At 45.1% G+C, this 25,420-nt stretch overlaps 1 protein-coding gene across 2 annotated transcripts in view; it reads left to right on the forward strand.

Moving 5' to 3' along the window:
* EVC (EvC ciliary complex subunit 1) overlaps positions 1-25,420 on the forward strand; it is a 91,014-nt gene that overhangs the window by 52,760 nt on the left and 12,834 nt on the right. For both annotated transcript variants that reach the window (XM_023206891.1, XM_023206890.1), the window contains exons 12-15: positions 9,052-9,264; positions 19,185-19,294; positions 22,513-22,723; positions 24,043-24,249. In XM_023206891.1, the coding sequence (XP_023062659.1) occupies positions 9,052-9,264; positions 19,185-19,294; positions 22,513-22,723; positions 24,043-24,249 (741 nt within the window). The remainder of the gene's footprint in view (positions 1-9,051; positions 9,265-19,184; positions 19,295-22,512; positions 22,724-24,042; positions 24,250-25,420) is intronic.

Raw genomic sequence — 25,420 nt, forward strand, 5'->3', positions numbered from 1 at the left:
TCTTGTGATAATTTGCTAAGAATGATGGTTTCCAGCTGCATCCATGTCTCTACAAAGGACGCAAACTCATCCTTTTTTATGGCTGCATAGTATTCCATGGTGTATATGTGCCACATTTTCTTAATCCAGTCTGTCACTGATGGACATTTGGGTTGATTCCAGGTCTTTGCTATTGTGAATAGTGCCGCAATAAACATACGTGTGCATGTGTCTTTGTAGTAGAATAATTTATAATCCTTTGGGTATATACCCAGTAGTGGGATGGCTGGGTCATATGGTACATCTAGTTCTAGATCCTTGAGGAATTGCCATACTGTTTTCCATAATGGTTGAACTAGTTTACAATCCCACCAACAGTGTAAAAGTGTTCCTATTTCTCCACATCCTCTCCAACACCTGTTGTTTCCTGATTTTTTAATGATTGCCGTTCTAACTGGTGTGAGATGGTATCTCATTGTGGTTTTGATTTGCATTTCTCTGATGGTGAGTGATGATGAGCATTTTTTCATGTGTCTGTTGGCTGTATGAATGTCTTCTTTTGAGAAATGTCTGTTCATATCCTTTCCCCACTTTTGGATGGGGTTGTTTGTTTTTTTCTTGTATATTTGTTTGAGTTCTTTGTAGATTCTGGAAATTAGCCCTTTGTCAGATGAGTAGATTGCAAAAATTTTCTCCCATTCTGTAGGTTGCCTGTTCACTCTGATGGTAGTTTCTTTTGCTGTGCAGAAGCTCTTTAGTTTAATTAGGTCCCATTTGTCAATTTTGGCTTTTGCTGCCGTTGCTTTTGGTGTTTTAGACATGAAGTCCTTGCCCATGCCTATGTCCTGAATGGTACTACCTAGATTTTCTTCTAGGGTTTTTATGGTATTAGGTCTAACATTTAAGTCTCTAATCCATCTTGAATTAATCTTCGTATAAGGAGTAAGGAAAGGATCCAGTTTCAGCTTTCTACTTATGGCTAGCCAATTTTCCCAGCACTGTTTATTAAATAGGGAATCCTTTCCCCATTTCTTGTTTCTCTCAGGTTTGTCAAAGATCAGATGTGGCCAGCTCATTCTTGCTCTTTGAGTCTCAGCTGAAATGTTACTTCTTTAGGGGAGCCCTTCTCTGACCTCTCCTTAGACCTGTCTAATAGGACTTCCATCCTCCTGGTCATCACATGTGTCACAGCCTGTGGGGAGCATATGTGCAGTGTCTGACCCCCTGTTGGGCTGTGAACTCCCTCGGGTCTGGGTCCACACTTGCCTCAGTCACCGCAGTGTCCCTGGCACAGGGCCTTGCCTGCAGTAGGTACCAGGAGACATTTGCAAAATGAATGTATGCATGCTGTGAGGATGATACACATATTTATCCCAGAGCTTTCACTTTTAGGACACCCTCCATCTCCTGCTGTCCAGGTAACTGTGATCACAGTCATGCTATGTGACAAGACACCTGGAAACCCAAGGGCTGAAAACAACAGTGATTTGCACTCATTGTCTGCAGCTCCGGAATTTGGCTGATCTACGCCGGGCTTGATTAACTAGACTCAGCTTTGCTCCATGTCTCTCCCATCTTCCCCCTAAGACCTGTGGACTAGCCTGGGCATGTTCTTCTCATAGCAATAGCTAAGGTCTAGCCTCCAAAGCAGCACACTTCCACCTCATTCTCTCGGCCAAAGCAAGTCACATGCCTGAACTCAGTGTAGCAGTCAGGGAAGTGCTCCCCACTCACTTTGAGAAGTCCCTGCAAAGTTATGTGGCAAGGGGCGTGGGTGCCGGGAGAGAGAGTGGGAGGCGGTGCACCGAGCTGCCCAGGTGTTTCGTGGGATCCCCCATAGTCCCTGCAAGTTTGTAGTGCAGGTATCCTCCCCTCCTTTTTTAAGGGAGTTGGCCCATGGTCACGCTGCTGGTGGATGGCCCAGTCCTGCAGGTGCCAGAGCTCCTACCCCTTGTTCAACCCACTGCCCATTTTTAAGAGATCAAGCTCACCTGTGCTCTCCAGGACCCACTTGTCAGGGGAACCTGAGCACACTTTACTAAGTCATTAAATGTGCATCTTCAAAACAATCAGGCTGGGGTCCCTGGGGAACATTCTTGGTTCCTATGATGGGGAACATTCTTGGTTCCTATGATGAGGAACAAAAGACTCCCAGGGGCTGGGCCATGTCCAGGGAATCCTGGAAAGATCCATTCCATGGACTCTGAACCTTCATCAGTGCATCTTCAGCCCTGGCCACATCCTTGCCTTGCTTGAACCCCACCATGGTCCAGTCTGCCAGGTCTCCACTTGGCAGTGTGACATTTGGGTCCCTCGTGTGGTGCTGGCCCCTCACTAGTCCTGTGCCTCCCCAACACCCTATACTTCAGTCCCATTGGGCCATCTGCCCATTTCTGGCCTTGTACTTCCCTTCCCTTCCCTCCCTCCCATCTTTCCCCTCCTCCTGCTTGCCTTGCAAACAACTGAAACAAAAACTACCTCTGCTCAGAGGGAATTATTCTCACCTATTTTCCCCCAAATGCTTTGTTCCTAGAATGACAATAGCAGTGGGTAACACTTCTTGAGAACCACACACTAACTTCTCCAACTTGAATGATACTAGCTAGCATCTATTAAGCGCTTGCTGTGTGCTCTGAGCCAGCCAATCCCCATAAATCCTTTCTCATCCTCATAATCAGCCCTCAAAGCGGGTATTTTCAGCCCCCTTTGACAGATAAGAAGACTGAGCCTTGAGTAGGTTACGGAAGCTTTGACAAGCTCTGTAGTATGGGTACCTTCCTTGCCCCAAGTCCCTGCTCTGTGAGAAACCTGGGGAGGGCAGCTGGTGGTTTGGATGAGGCTGCAGAGGAGACACCTTAGTGAAGGAACAAGTTCAGAGTGAGCCATTTGTCTTTGCCTGGACTGTGTGTGCTTCTGTTTGAGGGGAAGGGGACATCCTCCTAAGCTTAGAGGGTGAGACTCAGGGCCAGCTTCCATCCCCCACTGGAGTTCCCCTCTTTCCTGACCCCTTTACACATACTGGAAAAGCAATAATGCAAATTAATTCTGGTTCTATTTCAAGCACAGAATAAATCTGTTTCTCCCAAGTGACATGTGCCAGCTTTAGTGGGAAGCGATGTGTTTCATGGCCTGCCAGACCATGTGACAAAGAATGCAGACTTGAGTCTTTCCAGGGAGCAGACAGGATCCAGCATATTTTTTATTAGAAGGAGCCTAAGCTAATGGACTGTGTTGCTTTTACAAAGCTAACCCTTCTCTAATTTACAAATCCCCCATATTTTTGTGATTTGACAGCTGTGAACAATAAAGAAAAAGGTTTGTCCCAACCACTGCTGTAGAATAGGAGAGTCCAAGAATGAGAGTCAACTTAAAAATCTGTCTCCTGGAAGAAAATTGGGATTCTCAGAGGCTGGAAAATGACATCCATCATCCCCATTCATTGAAACTGTTTTTATTGTGAAATATAACACATATGAATACATAAAGCATAATCTTAGAAATCAGCAAATGATTATTGTTAAACATTTACGAAACCATGTGGAGCAAGAAAGAGAATGTAGCTGGGACCCCAGAGCACCCCCATGCTTCCTCCCCATCCTAACACCCTCCCCGCTCCCAGGAGCCATCATCCAGCTGATAAGGGAAATCAGATCCCTGGTTTGATTTACAGTTGTAAATCTCAGAGCACATCCCTGGACATTGTTGTGCAGCTTTGTCCTAAATGGAACAAATGGAATCGTTTAAATGGAATCGTAGAGCATGTGCTTTGTCCCATTGGTCTTTCACTCAACTTTATATTTGAGAGATCCATCCATGTGGTTGTATGTGGCAGTAGTTCATTCTTCCTCATTGCTGTAGAGTGTTGTGTAAATACAATGCCATACATTTACCCATCCTACTAGTGATGGGCTTTGGAGTCTTCTTGTGTTAGCCTATTACACATTGGCTGATATGAACTTTCTTGTAGAAGCTGTGTGCACATATTTCTTTTGGATATACCAAAGAGTGGAATTATTGGATTAAAGAGTATGTGTAGCTTCAATTTTTATCCCATATAGTTATTGATTAAGATTTGGAATTTATAGGTCGATTTGAGGAGAATTAATGTCTTTGCAATATCAAGTCTTCCAATCCAGAAACATGGATTGATACATTTATTTAGGTCGTACTTAATTTAGTTTTTCTTAATATTGCTTTGTGGTTTCTACCATTAGGTATAATGTGTAATATAGCTGGTTTTTTTTCTTTAATCATGTTAAGGAAGTTTCTTTCTGTTCCTAATTTGCTAAGTGTGTTCCTCATGCATAGAAATTAAATTTTGTAAAATGCTTTTATCTTCCTCTATTGAGGTAATCAGTGTAATATTTTTCTCCTTTATTCTCTTAATTTGGCAAACTTCATTGATTTGGTAATGTTATTAAGTACATACAAATTTATAACTTTTTCATTTTTCCAGTGAATTAAACCTTTTAGCATTAGGAAATGACCCCTTTGTGTCTAGCCATGTTTTGTTTTATTTTTCTTAAAGACTGTTTTATCTGCTATTCATGTAGCAAAAAGTGACCCTGTGTTTACTAGGTGCTGGCTATTCATTTATTCATTCATTCTTTAAAAAACATTTACCTGAGTAGCATCAAGGTCATGGGCACTGGACCCCAACTGTCAGAGCTGTGTGTAAACTTGTGCAACTTATTTAACTTCTCTTTTACATGGAAACAGGAAGCCTTGGTTTCCTTGTCTGTAAATGTCTTCCATCAGTTTGGGAAATTTCGTTATCTCTTCAAATACTGCTTCTACCCAGACTTTCCCTCCAACCCTTCAGAGGTTCCAATTTGACATGTTGAACCTTCCCATTGTATCTTCTATGTCATTATCTTTTCCTCCATATTTTCCATCCTTTAGTTTCCCCTTGCTTTGTTCTGCTAGTTTCTTCTGATCTATTTTCCAGGGTGCTAATTCTCTCTTCAACTGTGCCTAAACTGCTATTAAACCTGTACATTGAGTTCTTAATATTGGACAATATTTTTCAATTCTAGAACTGCTAGTTGGCTCTTTTTAAACAAAAGTAGTGTCACTCTTTATAATTTCCAGCTCCTTGCTTAAATGTTTAAGAGTGGCTTTTAACTTCATGAGCATAGTAACCATTGATACTTTAAAGACCATGTCTTGTAATTACATGCTGACTTGTAATTACTCTCTGAAATACCTGTGGGTTTGTTTCTGATGCCCATTGTTTGTGTAGGTCTTTGATTATGTTATCTTATATCCTCATGTGTCTGTTTATATTTTGTGTACTATGTTTAAAATTTGCACATTTATTTGTAGAAATAGTTTCAGGTATACAATGATACTGTCAGATATCGCACCTCTAGTGGTCCAGGGTCACCTTAATTCAAAGTCAGGGCTTAAAATATCCTGGGCAATCTAAATAACTTGACTCCAGGTTACAGTCTGTATACCCAGTCTGGGCTGGTTCTCTTCCATTTCACTAATATTTCTCCAGTGTGCCTTTTTGGGTCCCAACCCTAAGTGTGGAATGGTTTACCAGGCCCCTACCCATAATGAACGGTGAACTCAAACTTCTGACTCCTGACAGCTTCAGGCTGTCAAAAGACCCGCTCAGCTGTTCAGTCATCTCCTCTGAATCCACCAACACTCCCCAGGTAAAAGCAGCCCAAAGGCTGAGTATTACCCTCCAGATGTGTCTTCTCAGCCCTTGGCCTCTGTACTCATCACAATCTTGTTAGCTCTTTGCAACTTTTATGAAGATTTAATAATTATTTTGTTCACCTATCTTTTTCATTCACTCCCAGTGAAAGGATGGATCCAGGTTATCTGGCTAGCCATATCAGAAATCTAATCTCTGAATCTTTTAAAAGAATGTGGGTTCCATATGCCCTTGTCATGATCACTTTATTCTGACCAAAGTCAGGGTTGGCCATGAGCTTAAGAGGATGGCATTCATTAGGTTGATTTAACATTGATTTGAATGAAATTTAACTTATATTCATTGAGCACAGCAAGTATGACCTAGGGACATACGCAATACTAAGTATATGTGTGAGAATATGTTTATTTTCCTTTCAAAAAACCAATTATCCATGTAGCACACTGGCTAAGGGTATGAGTCCAAGAGTCCAATGGCCAGGACCTACCATCTATAAACTGTGTTCCAGTTACTCATCTGCTCTGTGCCTCAGTTTCCTCATTTATAAAATGATGATAATTATAATAGAATGCCGTGATTGAACTGTTGTATGGATTGAGTGATATTATACAAAAACAGTGTTCTTGACTCAAATTAGTAATTCTTAACAATTATATTTATTATCACCTGTCATTTTCTGAGGACTCTGCTAGGCCCTGCAAATGAAAAGGTGGTAAGAAGAAAACTCTGTGGTCTTGTCCATGAGAAGGACAGTCATACACCCAGTGCCTGCAAAGGGTAGTGAGTGCTGGAGGGGCAGCAGCAAAGGAGGGGCACCTCTTCTGGGGTCCGTAAGACCACCAGGTTCAGTGGTTCACTAGGACAGCTCACAGACTCAGCCTATAGTTGTACCTATGGCTAGGACTTACTGCAGTGAAAGGATTCCAAGCAAAATCAGCAAAGGCAAAAGCTACAAGGGGTAAAATCCAGAGGAAACCAGTCACAAGTTTCCAGAATCCTCTCCCCATGGAGTCACACGGGATGCACTTAATTCACATGAGTTGTGGTAGCGTGTGTGAAATGTTGTCTTCCAGGGAAGCCATCCTGAGCTTAGAGTCCAGGGATTCTGTTGGAATCAGTCATACGGGCACACCTCTTTCCTGTCATGTATCAAGATTCCAGACTCCAGGAAGGAAAGCAGATGTTCAGCTAAGCCACGTTGCACCTAATGAGACCTTGTGGTCAGGGGGCGTTGCCAGAAAAGGAGACCTTGAATTGATTTTTGGAACATGCGAGGAGAGTTCCTGGGTAGAGGGGGACGTGGGTGCTCTAGTTGTGTTGGGGCATGGCGTATTCAGGGACTGCCGGTACGTGCTTGGTTGGGGAGGATATGACATGTGGGTGCAGACCTTAGTGTGACAAAACCGCTATATCGGGGAGCTGTGGTCTTGGGGGATGACAGATAAACTGTGGCTTAGATACCCTGGTGGGCTAACCAAACAGCTGGTGGGAGCTCAGGGTCAGAAATGCCATGTTAGTGGCCCAGGGAAGGCTCCAGAGAAGGGATTATTTTGGAGGAATTTTTCAAGGTGAAGAATCCATTCTAGGTGTGAAAGTAATTGGAGATGGGGCAAAAGGAGTGGCTTTAAAAAGCTTCTGGGCCGGGCGTGGTGGCCCACACCTGTAATCCCAGCACTTTGGGAGGTCAAGGCAGGCAGATCCCTTGAGCTCAGGAGTTCAAGAGTAGCCTGAGCAACATGGCAAAACCTCATCTCTACAAAAAATTATAAAAAATTAGCCAGGCATAGTGGCATATACTCCTATAGTCCCAGCCATTTGGGAGGCTGAGGTGAGAGGATCACCTGAGCCGAGGAAGTCGAGAGTGTGATCACACCCCTGAACTCCAGCCTGGGTGACAGAGGAAGATCCTGTCTCAAAACAAAACAAAACAAAAAGCATCTGCATAATGAAACATGCAATGAGATGCCATTTATGGGGTGAATGAACACACACACCAAAAGCTACCTTTATGTACATGATATGCAGGGAAAGTATAGACTTGTAAACTGGAGAGAGGGTCACTGCATTCATGGGGATGGCTGTCTGAGGCTGAGAGGGTGGGGAAAAGAATTGCAGGGAGCCATAAAGAATTCCAACTTAACCTGTAAGGTTCCATGTTTTTTGTTTGTTTGTTTTTGTTTTGAGATGGAGTCTCTCTCTGTCACCCAAATTGGAGCGCGGTGACACAGTCTCAGCTCACTGCAACCTCCGCCTCCCAGGTTCAAGTGATTCGCCTGCCTCAGCCTCCCAAGTAGCTGGGATTACAGACCTGCGCAACCATGCCCAGCTAATTTTTGTATTTTTTAGTAGAGACAGGATTTCACTGTGTTGGCCAGGCTGGTCTTCAACTCCCAACCTCAGATGATCTACGCGCCTCAGCCTCCCAAAGTGTTGGGATTACAGGCGTGAGCCACCACGCCCAGCTACCTGTAAGATTCCATGTTTTAAATGAAAAAAAAAAAAAAAAAAAAAGATGTGAGTGGTGGATTCACAGGTGTTTAATGTTATTATTATTATGGTGTGGGTTTGTTTTTCATAGTTTTTAGAAAGATATCGGCGTCGGGGAGGTGGGATGAAGGCAACAGAATGATGAGACAAGAAGCAGGACAACTGGGGCCATCTCTGAGCTGCGCGGAAGCCCTGCTGGGTGATCCTGAGTGTGAGGGGAACAGAGATCTTCCGCATTATTTGAGCCAGGAGGACTCATGATAAGACGTGAAGTTTATGAAAATAACTCACTTAAGCATGGAGGGTGGAGGGGGAGACAGACTAGTGGGGATTGTGAAAATAATCTAGACAGTGACCCAGGGGAGGCCCAAATGATGGTTTTGAGGAGATGCCAGAGATGAAGAGCTCACTGGGGGAGGAGAGCAGGCGTGAAGCTTGGCGAGGAGAGCAGGTGTGAAGCTTGGCTGAGTGGAGCTTGAGTGGGTGCATCTCAAGGCTATGCATGTGTGTGTGTAAGAGTGTGTCACTGTGCAAGTATATATGAGTGTATGTGTGTATGTGTGCACTTGTCTATGCATGGATGTATGTAGGAGTGTGTGCAGGGCCCAAATGTGTATGAAAGCATGCATGTGTTTGTGTGTGTGTGTGCATGTGCATGTGTGTATATGTGCCTGTGTCTGCATGCATATGTGTATGAGTACACGTGCATGTGTCTGTGCGTACAAGTGTGTGTGCATGTGGGGGAGTGTACTTGTATATGTGTTTATGCGTGCTTACATGTGTGTGACTTGAGAGTTCCTGTTTGTGGGTCTCCTTGTGTCTTGTGGGAGGCTTGTGGAGGAGAGGCAGAGAGCAGCTCAGACCCCACACAGGGTCCTGCCATGACCTGTAACCCCATCTGTGGTTCTCGGCTTCAGGAGCTGTACTGCAGCACCATGGACACTTTCCAGAAGTTCGTGGACGCCCTGTTCCTTCAGACGCTCCCTGGCATGACTGGCCTCCCCCCAGAAGAATGTGACTACTTGAGGCAGGAAGTCCAGGAGAACGCTGCCTGGCAGCTGGGGAAGTCAGATCGCTTCCGGAGGCAGCAGTGGAAACTCTTCCAGGAGCTCCAAGAGCAAGACCAGCAGGTGCGGGCCTTTGGGAACCCAGGGCTGGGGTCTGCATTGTAGAAACACATAAAGAAGCATGAGAGATCTCACATCCTGAACACCCACTATTGTAGGTGCTCTACGGAGGTGACTCTTGCCTCCCTTTCACAATGGCCCACCACGGGGGCGGGATGAGAGAGCAGAGCCATCATCTCCCTCAGCAGGAAGTTGGAGATATACCTTAAGTGAATCGATCAAGAAGAGCAGCAAAGCTTGTTCTTTAGAACGAGAGAAATAAGTAACCAAATAGTAGGAAGGAAAGCGGTTCACAGGGAGTGGGCTCGGTGGGGGTGGGGCAGTGGCACACACGGGACTCCTGTTTTTCGGTGAGAGTCTGATTATGAAGATCATGGATTTACGCTGAGACAGAATCGTTACCCCCAAAGATATCTACGCTGTGTTCCCTTACATGGCAAAAAGCAGGTGTGGTTGAGTGAAGGATTTTGAGGTAGGGATGCTGGTAAGCCCAGCATAATTGCAAGGGTTCTTACCGGAGACAGGCAGAAGGGTGGGAGTCAGAGAAGGAGGGTTGATGTTCTAAGCAGAGGTCAGAATGTTGTGACTGTGAGCCTAGGAACTCTGGCTGTTTCTAGAAGCTGGAAAGGTCAAGGAGCACATTCTCCCCTATAGCCTCCAAAAAAGAGCGCAGCCCTGCTGACACCTTGATTTTAACCCATTAAGACCCATTTCAGCCTCCTAGGCTCAAAACCGTAAGGTAATAGATCTGTGTTGTTTTCAGCCACAGCTTGTAGCAATGTGGGACAGCAGCAAAGGGAAACTAATAAGGCAGATTGATTTTTTTTTTTTTTTTTTTTTGGAGATAGTCTTGCTCTGTCACCCAGACTGGAGTGCCATGGTGCGATCTCAGCTCACTGCAACCTCCGCCTCCCAGGTTCAAGCGATTCTCCTGCCTCAGCCTCCCGAGTAGCTAGGATAACAGGCACGTGCCACCACACCTGGCTAATTTTTGTATTTTCAGTAAGATGGGGTTTCACCATGGTGGCCAGGGTGGTCCCAAACTCCTGAACTCGAGTGATCTGCCTGCTTCGGTCTCCAAAAATGCTGGGATTACAGGCATGAGCCACCGTGCCCAGCCCGCATTGATTTTATCTTTAAAAAATTAAAAACTGTTCCATGAAAGAAGGCATTTCCAAATTCAGCATCCATCAAGACCGCCCACAAGTCCTTTCTCCCTTGCCTTCGGCCCTGTGCCTGTCACAGTCTCTACTGTGAAACTAACATCCTCAATATCCATATCCCTTGCAACTAGCCATGGCTGAGTGACACTGCTCTGGCCTTTGAAACAAGGCCAAGGGCTTCTGTTTCCTGATACCAAAGCTGGTTTTGCTTGGAGCAGCCCCCTTCTTCAGTGTCCTATTCTTCCTTCCTAGAACGCACGGGAGGCCTGGAGGTGTATCAGCCTTTCTCTGCCCTAGAGGCAGCCTATGTGAGCCTGGTGGGCTCCAGTGGTTGGAACGGTCTCAGACAGCCCCGAGCCCCTGGCGGTGCTGTTAAGCCACTGCTCTAGACCTGAACCGCCAGCCCCTACGTGCTTATTGTCAGAAACAAGCCCTGTTTCTTTAAGTTGGGTTTGCAATTAGTTACAAAAGATCAGTCTGACTGATGCATCCATCTAAAAGAGGTTTCCTGAAACAATTCCTTGGGACAATAGAAAGTACAAAGTAGATAGAGGAAAGCATTGTGCAAACGCATGACCAGTCACAGCTGTGGGGACAGGCACAGGGCCTAGTTGCCTGCCCGAATGAATTCTTAGACCTCCTTCTAGTTCATTCAGTCCTCAGTCAGTAGCATCTGGTTGCCCTGTCATAGGTGACTTGTCTGTCTCCTGCATTTGGCTGAGTTCCTTGAGGATGGCAACCCTGATTTTCATCTTTACACTGCCTATTCAAAGCCCAGTGGCTACAATATGGCAAATGTTCAGGAAAACTTGTTGCATTTCCAGCAACAATAATGCGGCTTTGGAAATGATGACAGTGTCGCCTTTGCCCTGTATTCTTCTAAGGGATCCAAATGAAGCTGAATTCATCCAATTCATTCCAAATCCTGGGCTGCAGACCAATTCATTTACAGTCTCTGGGGAGGGAGCAGGACCTGAGCCTCGGTGTCTTATAAAACAAGTAAGCCTAATGGGCCTCTGAAGTGGACCCACTAAATGAGTGTAGGGGCCTTTTAGAGACCATTGTGGTTTTGCAGCCAGGCCTGTAACCTCAGAAGCCTAAGACATGGGTTTGAGCCAGAGCAGGCACGTTAACGGGCTGTGTGACTTTAGCCAGTGAGCTGACCTCTTGCAACTCTGTGATTTTACACAGCTTGCTAAAAATACCTCAGAACTCTAGCTTCTGTGTGAAAACTAAGGGTCACAATATCCAAATGATTGCATGGAGATAATGCAAGTTAAGACCTTTTGCACAGTATCTATTGACTCATTTAAAAGACTTTTTGCACAGTATCTATTGACTCATTTAATGGCATTGACAGTGAAGGAATCCAGAATTTCATTTCTGACAAAACACCTATGATTCATCTAAAACTCTCTGGTTATGAGTCTTAAGTTATTTTAGGCAAATAGTGGACTATGCACAGCTCTGTTTGTAATGTTTTATTTGTTTACTTTGTGAGCATATGATTGTGAATTTTTCTTGGCATGTAGGGAAGGTTTCCGGCTGAGTTTTGCATGCGGGAAGCAAGCAGGAGAGTTAATTACCTCATCAACTGATTACATAAGTATGACCCAAGACTGTTTTCTCAAGGTGTCTATGTCATAGTTAACTTACTGGTTACTTAATTGCCTTAAATTAACACATGATAGCTGGGCATGGTGGCTCACGCCTGTAATCCCAGCACTTTGGGAGGCCGAGGCGGGCGGATCACGAGGTCAGGAGATCGAGACCATCCTGGCTAACACAGTGAAACCCCGTCTCTACTAAAAATACAAAAATTAACCAAGCATGGTGGCGGGTGCCTGTAGTCCCAGCTACTTGGGAGGCTGAGGCAGGAGAATGGCATGAACCCAGGAGGCGGAGCTTGCAGTGAGCCGGGATGGCACCACTGCACTCCAGCCTGGGCGACAGAGTGGGACTCCGTCTCAAAATAAATAAAATAAAATAAATAAATTAATTAATTAACACGATAATTAGAGATCTACCTGCCATATTTCCTCATTGATGAAAAAAAGGAGAAATGAGCTCTCTGTGGTTCAGATGAATATTAGTCATGAGAAGAAAAGCACCAATGAAGCTATTCATGAAAAATCAAAAACATCAACTGCAAATTGCCTTTCCCACATTGTTTTCTATCCAAAAAGACAGTTGATTGTTTCATATCCCATTGCTCAGGGAAGTAGTTAAAAATTATGGAATTTGTGAATTACACTGTTGGAACAGGCTGTAGAATGGTGTTTCTCAAAATTTAATCTGCTCTAATGCAGATGTCTGGGCTTCTCCCAGTCCCCTTGCGGTAGGCGGCTATAATGGCCCCCCAAGGAGACCCACATCCTAATCCCTAAAACCCATGAATATGTCTGGTTACAAGGAAAAAGGGACTTTGCAAATGTGATTAAGCAAAGGATCATGAGATGGGGATATTCTCCCTATGATCTGGCTGAGCCCCATGTCATCACAAGGGTCCTTATAAGTGAAAAAGGAGCATCAGTGCCAGCGTGAGGCAGTGAGAAAGACTCTGCAGCCGTTGCTGGACTTGAAGATGGAGGAAGGGGCTGTGAGCCTGGGAATGCAGGTGCCCTCTAGGAACTGGAAAAGGCAAGAAAATGGATTCTGCCCCAGACCCTTAGGGAGGAGTGCAGACCTGCTGACCCTCATTTCAGGCTTCCGATCTCCAGAAGTGTAAGGTAATAAGTGTTGTTTTAAGCCACCAAATTTGTAATAATTTGTTATGGCAGCCACAGGAAACTAACACACCAGTGGATAGGAGTGGGGCAGGGAATGTGGCAGTTGGTGCACTCCTTAGCATAAACAGTAAAGAACACCAGTGCTAGAGGCAGTCTGTCTGAGTTTGAATCCTGGCTCCCCACCTCACTCTCCTCTCCCTCTCTCTCTGTACCCCACTCCAGGTGGTTTTCATCATTTCATCACCAAGTCTGCTCTCCTCTGTGCGGAGCTTTCAGGCCTCCTCTTACTGGACTCAGTGGTGCTGTTTGGCCAAGTTGGTCTCTTCCCTCCTCTTTGAAACACCCACTTGACTCTCTTGCTTCTCCTCCCAGCTTCTTTCTCACTTCTTTCTCCTTCTTAGTCTCCTTTGCTGGTCCCTTCCCAGCTCCTTAATTTCTGAACACTGGAGAGCCCTGGGGTGCAGTATCCAATCCTCTTCTTTATCTACATGCACTGTCTCAGTGATCCCATCCAGTCACACACCATCTGTATTAGTTTTCTAATGCTGTGTAACAAGTAACCCCCAAACTAGAAGCTTAAAACAACTTGCACTTACTGTCTCACAATTTCTGTGGGTCAGGGGTCCAGGCACAATTTAACTGGGCCCTTTGTTGAGGGCCTCTCACAAGGCAACATCCAATCCCTGGGCTGGGGCTGGAGTCTCATCTGAAGGCTTGACTGGAGAAGAGTCACTTCTGTGCTCACTCACATGGCTCTTGTCAGGTTTCAGTTCCTCAAGGGTCGTTGGACTGAGAGCCAACAGCTTCCAAATTTATACCCTCAGCTCAGGATCATTCCTGAACTCAGATCTACATGAAGTCTCCATTTAGATGATTGATAGATCTGAGAAATTCGTGCGTCAAAAAGAGCTGTTGCTTTTCCTGCCAACCTGCCTTACCCACAGTCTTCCTCCATTTTTCTACTCAATTGGGGCAGAAACCTTGGGGTCATCCCTGACTCCTCTTTCTTTCACACCCTACATTGGTTGACACGAAATCCCATTGGTTTTCCCTGCAGTCTAATCCTGAATGTGACCACTATTCAGCACCTCCCCTCTTAGCACCCTAGTCAAAACCACTCTGGTATGGGTTACTGCAATAGCTGACCAACTGCTCTACCTCCATTCTCAACCCCCAGTCATAGTGATACTTTTATCACAAGCTTGTCCAACCGACAGGCTGCATGCATCCCAGGATGGCTTTGAATGCACCCAACAGAAATTCGTAAACTTTCTTAAAACATCATGAGATTTTTTTGCATTTGTTTTAGCTCATGAGCTTTCATTCATGTTAGTGCATTCTATGTGTGGCCCAAGTCAGTACTTCTTCCAGTGTGGCCCAGGGAAGTCAAAAGATTGGACACACCTGTTTTAAGACATCCTATATGCCACTAATTTTTAGGATACACATTTAAAAATATTTTAACATCCCTGAAATCAAGATACATTTTAATTTAATTGGCAGTGACTTTTCTCTGTTAGTGATACTGGAAATAATTGGGCATCTTATAGTCATCAGCACAATAGATTTGATAGGGAATACTAAGTCACATCATGTTGCTTCTCTGCAGAACTCCCAATGGCTTGTCATTTCCCACAGCATAAAAGCCACAGACCTCACCACACTCTGCAAAGCCCACCATGTCAGGCCCTGGCTGCCCTCTGACTGCACCGGCAAGCTCCCCACAGCCCCACTGGTTCCTTGCACTCCTCTGGCTCCTGCTTGAGCCACGCTCCTGCCTCACCCCACCCTGCTACAGGTCTTTGCTCCATGTCACCTTCACAGCGAGGCCTACCCTGACCATGCTGTTTAAAACTGCAATGCCCCCCTCACTCCCAGCACTCCAGTATTACCCTCAGGAGTTGATTTTAGAGCCCACCCTACCTAAAAACCCTCCCTGTTTTCAGGAGGACACTGCCAAATTTTCAGCCCATACTAGGCATCAATCAATAGCTCTTTCCCTTTTTCCCCATAATACATGAGAGTTTGAAAAAAAGAGTAAAATTTACCCGAGGCCACAAAATGACCTGGTAGCAATGACCAGCACTCTAGCCCAAGGAAGCACCTCTTCTGAATGTCAGCATGTACAAGCCTGCATTTGATAATGCTGAAGAGGTTTGTGTGACAACTGCAGGCACCATCTGGTCCAGAGATCTTGACCTTATCGATCATCATCAAATCCTGTTGCTAGTTTTAGCTACATTCTCAAAACACACAGCAAAGACCCGTATATACTTTAGTGGCAATGCAAACTCACCTTTCAAAGAATCAAGACTGGTCAGGCGTGGTGGCTCACATCTGTAATCCCCAGCACTTTGCGAGGCCAAGGCGGGTAGATTGCTTGAGGTTGAGAGTTCGAGACCAGCCTGGCCAACACAACAAAACCCCGTTTCTACTAAAAATACAAAAATTAGCCAGGCGTGTTGATGCATGCCTGTAATCCCAGCTACTCTGGAGGCTGAGGCAGGACATTCTCTTGAACCTGGGAAGCGGAGGTTGCAGTAAGCTGAAATCGCACCATCTCACTCCAGCCTGGGCGACAGAGTGAGATTCCATCTCAAAAAAAAAAAAAAAAAAAAAAAGACTGTGCAGAATTTTCTAGAATGTTCTGGTTTCCCTAGCACTCTGACAGATTATTGTAAACTCCTCACAAGAGGAGTCAGAGATGAGATTTAATGAAATGTTCCAGATAGCACAGTGTTGTTTTGTGAGAGTTAAGCACAAGTGTTATGAATCACAGCGTCCACCAGAACCGAAGTCTAGGCTGCTGGTGCTTCTGTCCTCTGTGTTCAATCTGCATTCCAAATGCAGTGTGCGCCATCTCCAGGCTGCCAGAGGTAGAGCCTTTTAAAAAGCCACAGAAAAGGGAAGGACTCTCACCTTAAAGGATGGAGTCCTTGGTTGTAGCATGGTCTTGCTGAGTTAGGTGCATCTCCTGGTGATGCGAGATCGTCAGGGAGGAGCATGGTGGATTTAGAAAATATTTGAACTTTGTAGACAGAAAGATGTAGATGTAGACAGAAAGATGTAGTTCCTGCCTGCCTCACTGTTCATTAGCTGTGGGACCTTGGACCTCGTTAGAATATGCTTATAACGTGTGTTCTTTTAAAAACAGAGGAGATTAATAGCCCTAAAAACAATATACTAAGAAACAAGACAATACATTGAAAAAATATACTTTATGAATGAAAATTATAGTAATGAGGCCAGGAGTGGTAGCTCACGCCTGTAATCTTAGCACTTTGGGAGGCTGAGGTGGGTCGATCACCTAGGTCAAGAGTTCAAGACCAGCCTGTCCAACATGGTGAAACCCCGTCTCTACTAAAAATACAAAAATTAGCCGGGCATGGTGCCAGGCACCTGTAATCCAGAGGCTGAGGCCGGAGAATTGCTTGAACCCGGGAGGCAGAGGTTGCAGTGAGCTGAGATCTCACAGGAGATCACTCAGCCTGGGCAACAATGAGACTCCACCTCAAAGAAAAAATAACATTATAGTAATGAAAACAGAAATCTAATTGGATTAGTTAACAGAATAGCAGATTAAATGGTGGCTAAAGAAACAGTGTGTGAACTAGAAGATAAATGTGAGAAGGTGGTCCCAGAAGACAGCTTAGAGATCTAAAGAGACAGAAAATATGGAAGAAGAGACGTGGAGAATAGGATGACAAAATCCTATAGAAGTAGAACGTATCTAATTCTGTAGAAATAAAATAGGCAATTTTTAAAACAGTGAGAACAGAGGGAGTGAGGGAAATAACAAATCATACCGGGCAAAGGAACATTGATGATTCAAACAATGAACTGAAGAGTTTAGAAATGAACAGTTTAGATGAAGAATTTAGAAAACAGCACAGAACCACAATAATGGAGAGCAGTATCCCAGAAGGCAGAGAGAACACTGGAATCCTATTTCTCCTTCTAGTCTGGAGGAGGGCAGAAGCATTAACTTTATATTTACAAATTAAATAGACAACTTAAAAACTGAAGAGTAATCACATGGGAGAGTAAAGAACAGCGCCTCCCATCCAGGAGCCAGCCTGTTACTCACAGCGGGGCCTGGGTGTTCTCCTATTGAACAACCAACCAGTGGGCATCAACAAGATGAGGCTCCTCTGTTACATGAAAGACGCAGCCAACAATGAGGCCAACCTGTCACCATACCTGAACACAGACCAAACATGGACATCGTCCAACTCCCCACCCCTGACATGCCCAGACACCCCGTCCTGGCTGAGCCAAGCCTGGCTTCATTAAACCCTCCCCAGATCACCTCCCACAGCCCACACCTGGGCCTTTCTAACCCTTCTACACGTTCTGCCTCGCTGCATCAAGTGATAACCCAATCTGTTCAGCCGCAGGGGAGCTCTGATGGTCTTTGCGGTGCATTGACAGAGTAAAATAACAAAGCAGAATGTATGACTTTCAAGGGAGAGAAAAAAGTATCCCAGAATGCAGGTTAGAGACCTAAAAGATGGTGAATCCAATAAAAGAGAAAAACAAGTTGGGAAGAATGCACGTTTCATAACACCTAGAAAACACCAGATTGGATGGTGGGAATAAGTCCAAGCATACCATTAGTCACAATAAATACTAGCAGATTCATTTCGATTGCTAAAAACGCATTTCCCAATCTAGCTATGTGGCATTACAGGAGACACAGCTAGATCATCAAAAGTTAGAAAGTCAAGGGAAGGAAGACAATATCCCCGGCAAATATCCACCCAAAGAAAGTGCATGATACTAAGATCTGACAAATTATACTTTAGGCAGAAAACACGTTTTAGGGATGAAGAGAGTCATTACACAGTGTGAGAGGAACATACAACAATTTAGCCACAAAACACCTAAAGCAAAATTTGACAGACTTGAAAGATGGACAAATAGAAACTATGGTGGGAGATTTTAATACGCCATCTCACAGAAAATAACAGACCAATCAGACAGTAAGTCAGGCTGTGAAAAGGTCTGTTCTGAACAACACAGTCAATTAGGATGAGCAGAAGCTCCTACATCGAATTTTGTGCACCATATTTGTGGATAAGATGAATGTCTCTTTTGAAAAGCCAGAAGGATCTACAAACTGTCAAAACTATGAAGATTGCTCTGAAATGTCACCACATACAAAATCAATATCCCAAACCAGTAGATTTCCTCCATACCAGCAACATCCAGTGATAAAGAAAGATCATCTTCAGAATAAAAGCCACAAGATGCCTAAAAATAAGTTGACCAATATGTGTAAGAGCTTAAGGGGGATGTTTTTAGAATGTTATTGAAGGCATAAAGAAAACTGAGATAAATGGCATGTCTTAGGGTGGAAAACTCAGTTTTGCAAAGATGGCGATTCTCTCCAAATTTGATCTGTAAAATCAACCCAATTATGAGAAAATTCCAAAGAGTCTTTTTTAAACTTGACCCGCTGATCCTAAAAGTCATATGAAAGGAAAAGCAACCAGGAATAGCTAAGGCAGCTTTGAACAAGAGGATAAGACAGGACCTACCCTGGCTGCACTGATGTTTACTTGCTACAACGTTAGCAATCATGGTATTGGTGCAGAAATAGACAGACCAATAGAAGAAAATACAGAAGCTGGGACAAGATGTGTGTGTATATGTTAATTATACAAGACAAAGTGGCATTGGAGGAAAGCCAGAAAAAAATAAATTATTTAATAAACATTGTTGGCACAATTAATTATCCATTTATCCAGAGAAAATTAGATCGCTTCCTAACTCCACAGAAAATAAATTTTAGATACTTCAATTTAAAGTATTTAAAATTTTTCCCATTTGCATTTTCCCTAAATACAAACAGGAAAGATTTTAAGCTTTTAGAAGAAAATGCAAGAGAAAATGTTAATGAAATCGGAGCAGAAAGGGATTTAAAAAAGAAACACACACACACACAAGAAACAAAATGCACAATCCAAGCAAGGAGGATTGTTGAAATGAATAACCACATACCTGCTCTGTCCCTCTGTCCTGAGTTCAGGTGTGGATGGAGGAGTGTGCGCTGTCCAGCGTGCTGCAGACGCACCTGCGGGAGGACCACGAGGGCACCATCCGCGGCGTCTTGGGCCGACTGGGCGGCCTCACTGAAGAGTGAGTACAGCTCCCTGAAGGCGTGGGGCTTTGTGTCCTGCATGATGCTGTGTCCAGCTTCAGCGTCCTCATCTGTACAGTGGGCACACTGACTGCCCGTCGGCTTCCTTTGAATGTAAATGACTTAATGTTTCTTAGCCTCAATTTCCTCATCTATAAAATGGGCTAATGATATCTACTTCATAGAGTTGTCTGTCATAGGAACTTTTTTAAACAGCTTTTTTCAGGTATAGTTTACAATACATTTATTTTATGAGTACAATTCAGTGATTTTTACTAAATTTACAGAGTTCTACTCCATCACCACAATCCAAATTTAGAACATTTCCATCACCCCAAAAATTGCTACCATGCAATTTTAAAAAGATCTCTTGTGCCCTATTGCAGCCACTCCCCAATTATCAGTTTTTATATTCATTTTTCACATTTTTGCTATAACTATTAGTGCAATATGGTCTTTTCAATTTGCTGGAAAGTATTTTTTTCCTTCTTTCATATGAGAAATATATATATATATGTATATATTTGTTGGGGGGGTTTGGTTTTTTTTTTTTTTGAGACAGAATCTTACTCTGTCACCCAGGCTAGAGTCCAGTGGTGCAATCTCGGCTCACTGCAACCTTCCTCCGCCTCGCGGGTTCAAGTGATTCTCCAGCTTCAGCCTCCCGAGTAGGGGGGATTACAGGTGCCTGCCATCATGCCTGGCTAATTTTTGTATTTTTAGTAGAGATGGGGTTTCACCATGTTGGCCAGGCTGGTCTCAAACTCCTAACCTCAAATGATCCACCCACCTCAGCCTTCCAAAGTGTTAGGATTACAGGCGTGAGCCACCATGCCCAGCTGAGAAAAAAATTTTTGATATAGCTATTTTTTAGTTTTATTTTTCAACTTTTAGATTCAGAGGACACATGTGCAGGTTTGTTACAAAGGTATATTGCATGATGCTGAGGATTGGGGTACAGCTCCCATCACCCAGGTAGTGGATGCAACACCCCATAGATAGTTTTTTAACACTTGGCCCCCTCTTGTAGTCCCCAGTGTCTATTGTTCCCATCCTTATATCTATATGTGCCCAATGTTTAGCTCCCACCTATAAGTGAGAAGATGCAGTATTTGGTTTTCTGTGTCTGCATTAGTTTCCTTACGTAATGGCTTCCAGCTGTATCCATGTTACTAAAAATAACATGATTTCATTATTTTTTATGACTACATAGTATTCCATAGTGTATATGTACCACATTTCCTTTATCCAGTCCACCATTGATGAGCACCTAGGTTGAATCTGTGTCTTTGCTATCGTGAATAGTGCTGCAATGAACATATAAGTGTATATATATACACTTATGTATATATATGTATTATGTATAAGTGTATATGTCTTTTTGGTAGAATTTATTTTCAATTTATTTTCCTTCGGGTATTGATATAACTATTTTTTAGTTGTCCAGCCCTTTGCAGAAAACAAATTGTGTATACCATCAAGAAGCAGGTATCTAGCTATGGAATTGGATAATACAGGGGAAACATCAGAAGAGGATGGAGGCCGGGTGAGGTGGCTCACGTCTGTAATTCCAGCACTTTGGAAGGCTGAGGTGGGCAGATCACCTGAGCTCAGGATTTCAAGACCACCCAGGGCAACATGGTGAAACCTCATCTCTACTAAAATACAAAAAATTATATGGGTGTGATGGTGGGTGCCTGTAATCCCAGCTCCTTGGGAGGCTGAGGCACGAGAATCGCTTGAGCCCCGGAGTTGGAGGTTGCAGTGAGCTGAGATCACACCATTGCACTCCAGCCTGGGCTACAGAGTGAGACGCCATCTCAAAAACAAACAAGCAAACAAACAAAGAAAAGGATGGAAACATAAGTAGGCTCAGACCAGGGACACCTGGTGAGCCATACTGAGGACAACAGAGAGCGACTGGGGAATTTGTCTAGACTGAAAACCTGTGTCTTTTAATTGCATTAATGTCTAGTCCATTTATGTTTAATGTAAATCCTAATGCTGGTATATATTTGGGTTTTCATATCAGTTTATGAAAATTCTCAGATGTTTTCTCTTTAGATCTTCCCCTGCCCATTCTCTCCCTCCTCTCTTTCTGGTGCTCCACTGACAGAATTTATGAGGCTCTTCCACTTTATCCCATATGTCTCTTACATGCTACTCTGTGTTTTTGATTCTTTTCTTCTCTCTAGTTCAGCATGGATATTTTCCTTTGAGGTATCTTCCAACCACTCTCTCTTCAGCCATATTTTATCAGGTGCTAAACCCATCTCCTGAGTTGTTCATGTCAGTTATTGTGTTTTCAGTTCTAGGATTGTCCATTTGATTCCTTGTATAGTTTCCAGTTACCTGCTGAAATTCTTCATCTTATTATTTAATTTCTGGAACATATTAATCATAATTAGTGTAAAGGTCTGTCTGACTATTCTGTGTTCTGATATCTTGTGGTCATGTTTCTATTGTCTGTTTTCCTCTTTATTTTTAGTTAATTCTCACCTATTTGCATGTCAGGGTATTTTTATTGGATGATGACCACTAAGCATGAAAAATTGTAGAGATAATTTAAGACTTCAAATGATACGATCTCTTTCCAGAGAGGATTTATGTTACTTCTAGCAGGAATTTCAGATAGTGGAAGATTCATTCCACCATGTTGGAATTTAGCTGATTCTGAATTAGGTCTTTGTGGGGAATGGCTTTTATTCCTAGGATGAAGGCAGCCACCAAAAAGCCTGGAGTGTTTGCCAGCGTCTTCTTGGCAGGTGACTGTCAGACCTCTCTGTTCACCTCTCATCCTCTCAGCAGACACCTCAAGTTATACAACCAAATGTTGAACCTCTGGCAGGCTGAGGTTTTTTACGTGAATTGCTGAAATAGGAAGTCAAAAATAGCTCAAGATTTCAGCTTTGGATGTGCTGATTTTGGGTCATGCCATTAATACTAGTGGCTGCATACCATAGGCTGCTGTACACAGTACACATGCATTGGACAGCTGGGCAGGATGTGATGGAGGTTAAAAAAATTAATAGACAAGCAGATGGTGGCATGGTGCCCAGGGACCACCTGCGCCTAAGAGGATGGCAGTAGAGGGCGGTGATTCCAACCCGCTTCCTTTTGGAGGGGCTCCCTGTGGGCTGTGGTTGTTTGGGGAGCTTGTCACTGGCTCCGTGAAGCCAAGAGCATTGACCCCACCCCCCACCTGCTTTCCTCCAAGGTCCACACGGTGTGTCCTGCAGGGGCATGACCTGCTGTTGCGCTCGGCCCTCCGGAGGCTGGCACTCCGTGGCAACGCCCTGGCCACCCTGACACAGATGCGGCTGTCGGGGAAGAAGCACCTCCTGCAGGAGCTGCGAGAACAGCGTGCGCTGGAGCAGGGGTCCTCCCAGTGCCTCGACGAGCATCAGTGGCAGCTGCTCAGGGCCCTGGTAAGACCGGCATGGTGGCCCCACCCATTCCAGACAGGCGGTGCCCCTGCAGCAGGCCCCAGCTTCCAGCACCCAAATCCTACCACCCCTGCTGCTGCGGGGTTGGGTAATCATTCGCTGGGGCTGCCATGGCAAGGTCCCACAGACTGTGCGGCGTACACAGCACACATCTCCCTGCTCCCCATCCTGGAGGCCAGAATTCTGAGATCAGGGTATGGGCAGGGCTGCTTTGATTCTGAGACCACTCTCCCTGGCTTGTATCTGACCGTCTTCAACCTGTGTCCTTCAGGTCCTTCCTCTGTGGGTGTCCCGTCTCTTCTTATAGGGACACCAGGCATATTGGATCACAGGCCACGCTAATGACCTTACTTTACCTTAATCACCTCCTCAGAGGCACTATCCACTTACTGACCTCCCATTTTGAGGTGCTTGGGGTCAGGGCTTCACCATATGAATTTTGAGAGGACACAGTTTAACCATAACAATTGAAGACAACATAGCCCCCGTAGGGCCACCCGTGTACCAAAAGGTTTTTGTATCACTGATATAATGAGAAATATACTGGAAAAACCGTACGGACAGGTGCAGTTGTCATGGGGGGTGTGGTAGAGAAGTCCTCTGTGGTCTCTTTGAAGTGTGATGACAGATCGAAAGAAAGAATTAGCAAGTTGTAGAGCTGTCACTGACACCCAGGTAGGCTGACTCCAGGCCTCCTGCATGTAGCCCCCAAGCTCTGGGAGCAGCTGCTGCTCTTTGACCCACGAATGCGGCCCAAGCCCACAGTCTCTTTAGCTGTATCCAGGAGAGCTTCGAGGAGCACGCAGGACTCACAGACCTCTCTCCAGCCCCACTGACTTCTTTCTGTCTTATTTCTACAAATAAAGGCAGTCCTCAGGGCCCTGTGTGCCCTGCCTCAGCTTCTGTGATATCCCAAGAGACTCACATCTGGCTTCAAAACCTGGCTCTGCTGTGTGACTTTAGAAAGTTGCTTAACTTCTCCGAGCCTTTGTGTCCTCCTCAGTGCTAGTGTTCAGGTCTCATGATGTTCTAGAAGGATGAGCAAGGCCCCCATCTTGTGAGGGGTCATCGATGGTACTGGGCACACATTTGGTGCTCAATAAATGCCCTTTTTCTGGGGACACAGACACCTAACAGACACCTAACCTCATCCATTGATTTTTGCAAGCCTTTTCTGCCCTTTCTCCATCCCTTTTCCAATCCCTGGGCCCTGAACAGGAACAACCCCACATCCCAGTCCTGGCCAGAGCTTCTCTGTGAGAGGCGCACTTGGCCCCCACTCCCAGTACTTTCCCTCCCAGGAGATGCGCGTGCTGGAGGAGGCCAGCCGGCTGGAGGAGGAGACGCAGCAGACGCGGCTGCAGCTCCAGCAGCGGCTCCTGGCTGAGGCCCAGGAGGTGGGGCAGCTTCTGCAGCAGCACATGGAGTGCGCCATTGGGCAGGCGCTGCGGGTGCACGCACGGAATGCGGCCACCAAGAGCCGGGACAAGGACAGGGATGACTTCAAGGTATGCATTGACCTCTGTCCCTGGGGACACCGAGGGCAAGAAGGATCAGGGTAGGGTCCATGCCTGGGTCTGCTCCTTGCCACACCCTTCCTGGAGCTTGTGACCTAGTAGACTTTACCTGACTTCTCCATGACTTGTTTTTCTCATCCGTAAGATGGGATCTTCTCCCTCACAGAAGGGGAGGATCAGTCGCTGCAGGTCACAGGTTCTCCTCCTGCTGTTAGGCCCTGCATTGCATCATCCTTAGCACGGGCTCTGTCTTTACAGCAGCACTGAGTGGGACGTGGTTTCACCCAGAGCCACACAGCCGGTCAGTGGCAGAACCAGGATCCAAACCCAGGTCCTTCTCTCAGAAAGAGACGTGTGCTTTCCCCACCCCGGCCGCCTCTGCTGAGACACTGGAGCTTTCTGGAGTTCATCCTGGCGGCTGAGCAATGCCATGAGAAATCAATTCAGCTGGGGTAGACAGTGGTTTAACTTCTTATTGATTGACAATAATCATAAACAACAGTGATAAAAATGATAACAGTAAGAAGTCACATTCGTGTTGCACTTAAGTCTAACTAAGTGCTTTTTCCTATCTCATCTTGTTGGATTTTCCCCACAATCTTGGCCTGGTCAGGATCACTTTTCTTCCCGTTGGGAAAAAGAGGCCTACAATTGGGCAAAGGATATATTCCAGCCTCCCACCTAGTGAGTGGCAGCTCTGGGGCTGCAGGAGAATGACCAGCACACACGCTGCGTCTGCCTGGTGCCTCCCTTACAAGCTGTAAGGAGAAGTGGGGTGTGCCTTGCAGCACCTCGTTCGCTGCAGGCCACTGCAGGAAGGGTGTCTGTGACTGGCAGACAGCAGCAGGTTGCAGCCCTGTGCCCAGGAGGCAGCCCTGGCATCGGGAAGCGCAGGAGCTCTTCCAGGAGCCTTCCAAGGGGTTCCTTTCTTCTCAGGAAAGTGAGTCACTTTGCACGTCTGTGCAGCAGAGAGGCTGGACCCACATTTCTGCAACACCCTGTCTTATTCTAAATCTCACATCTGCCTCAGATTATCCAAACATTAGGGCTGTGCCTGGCTGGTGATCTTGGGAATGTCACCCTGTCCCTAAAATTGTCCACATGTTACCTAATAGTAAATGCTCGCTGCATGGAAATGGAATAAGATATAAGGGTGTCGTAT

Source organism: Piliocolobus tephrosceles, chromosome 3 (assembly GCF_002776525.5).
Source record: "Piliocolobus tephrosceles isolate RC106 chromosome 3, ASM277652v3, whole genome shotgun sequence".
In the NCBI taxonomy this organism is placed as follows: Eukaryota; Metazoa; Chordata; class Mammalia; order Primates; family Cercopithecidae; genus Piliocolobus; species Piliocolobus tephrosceles.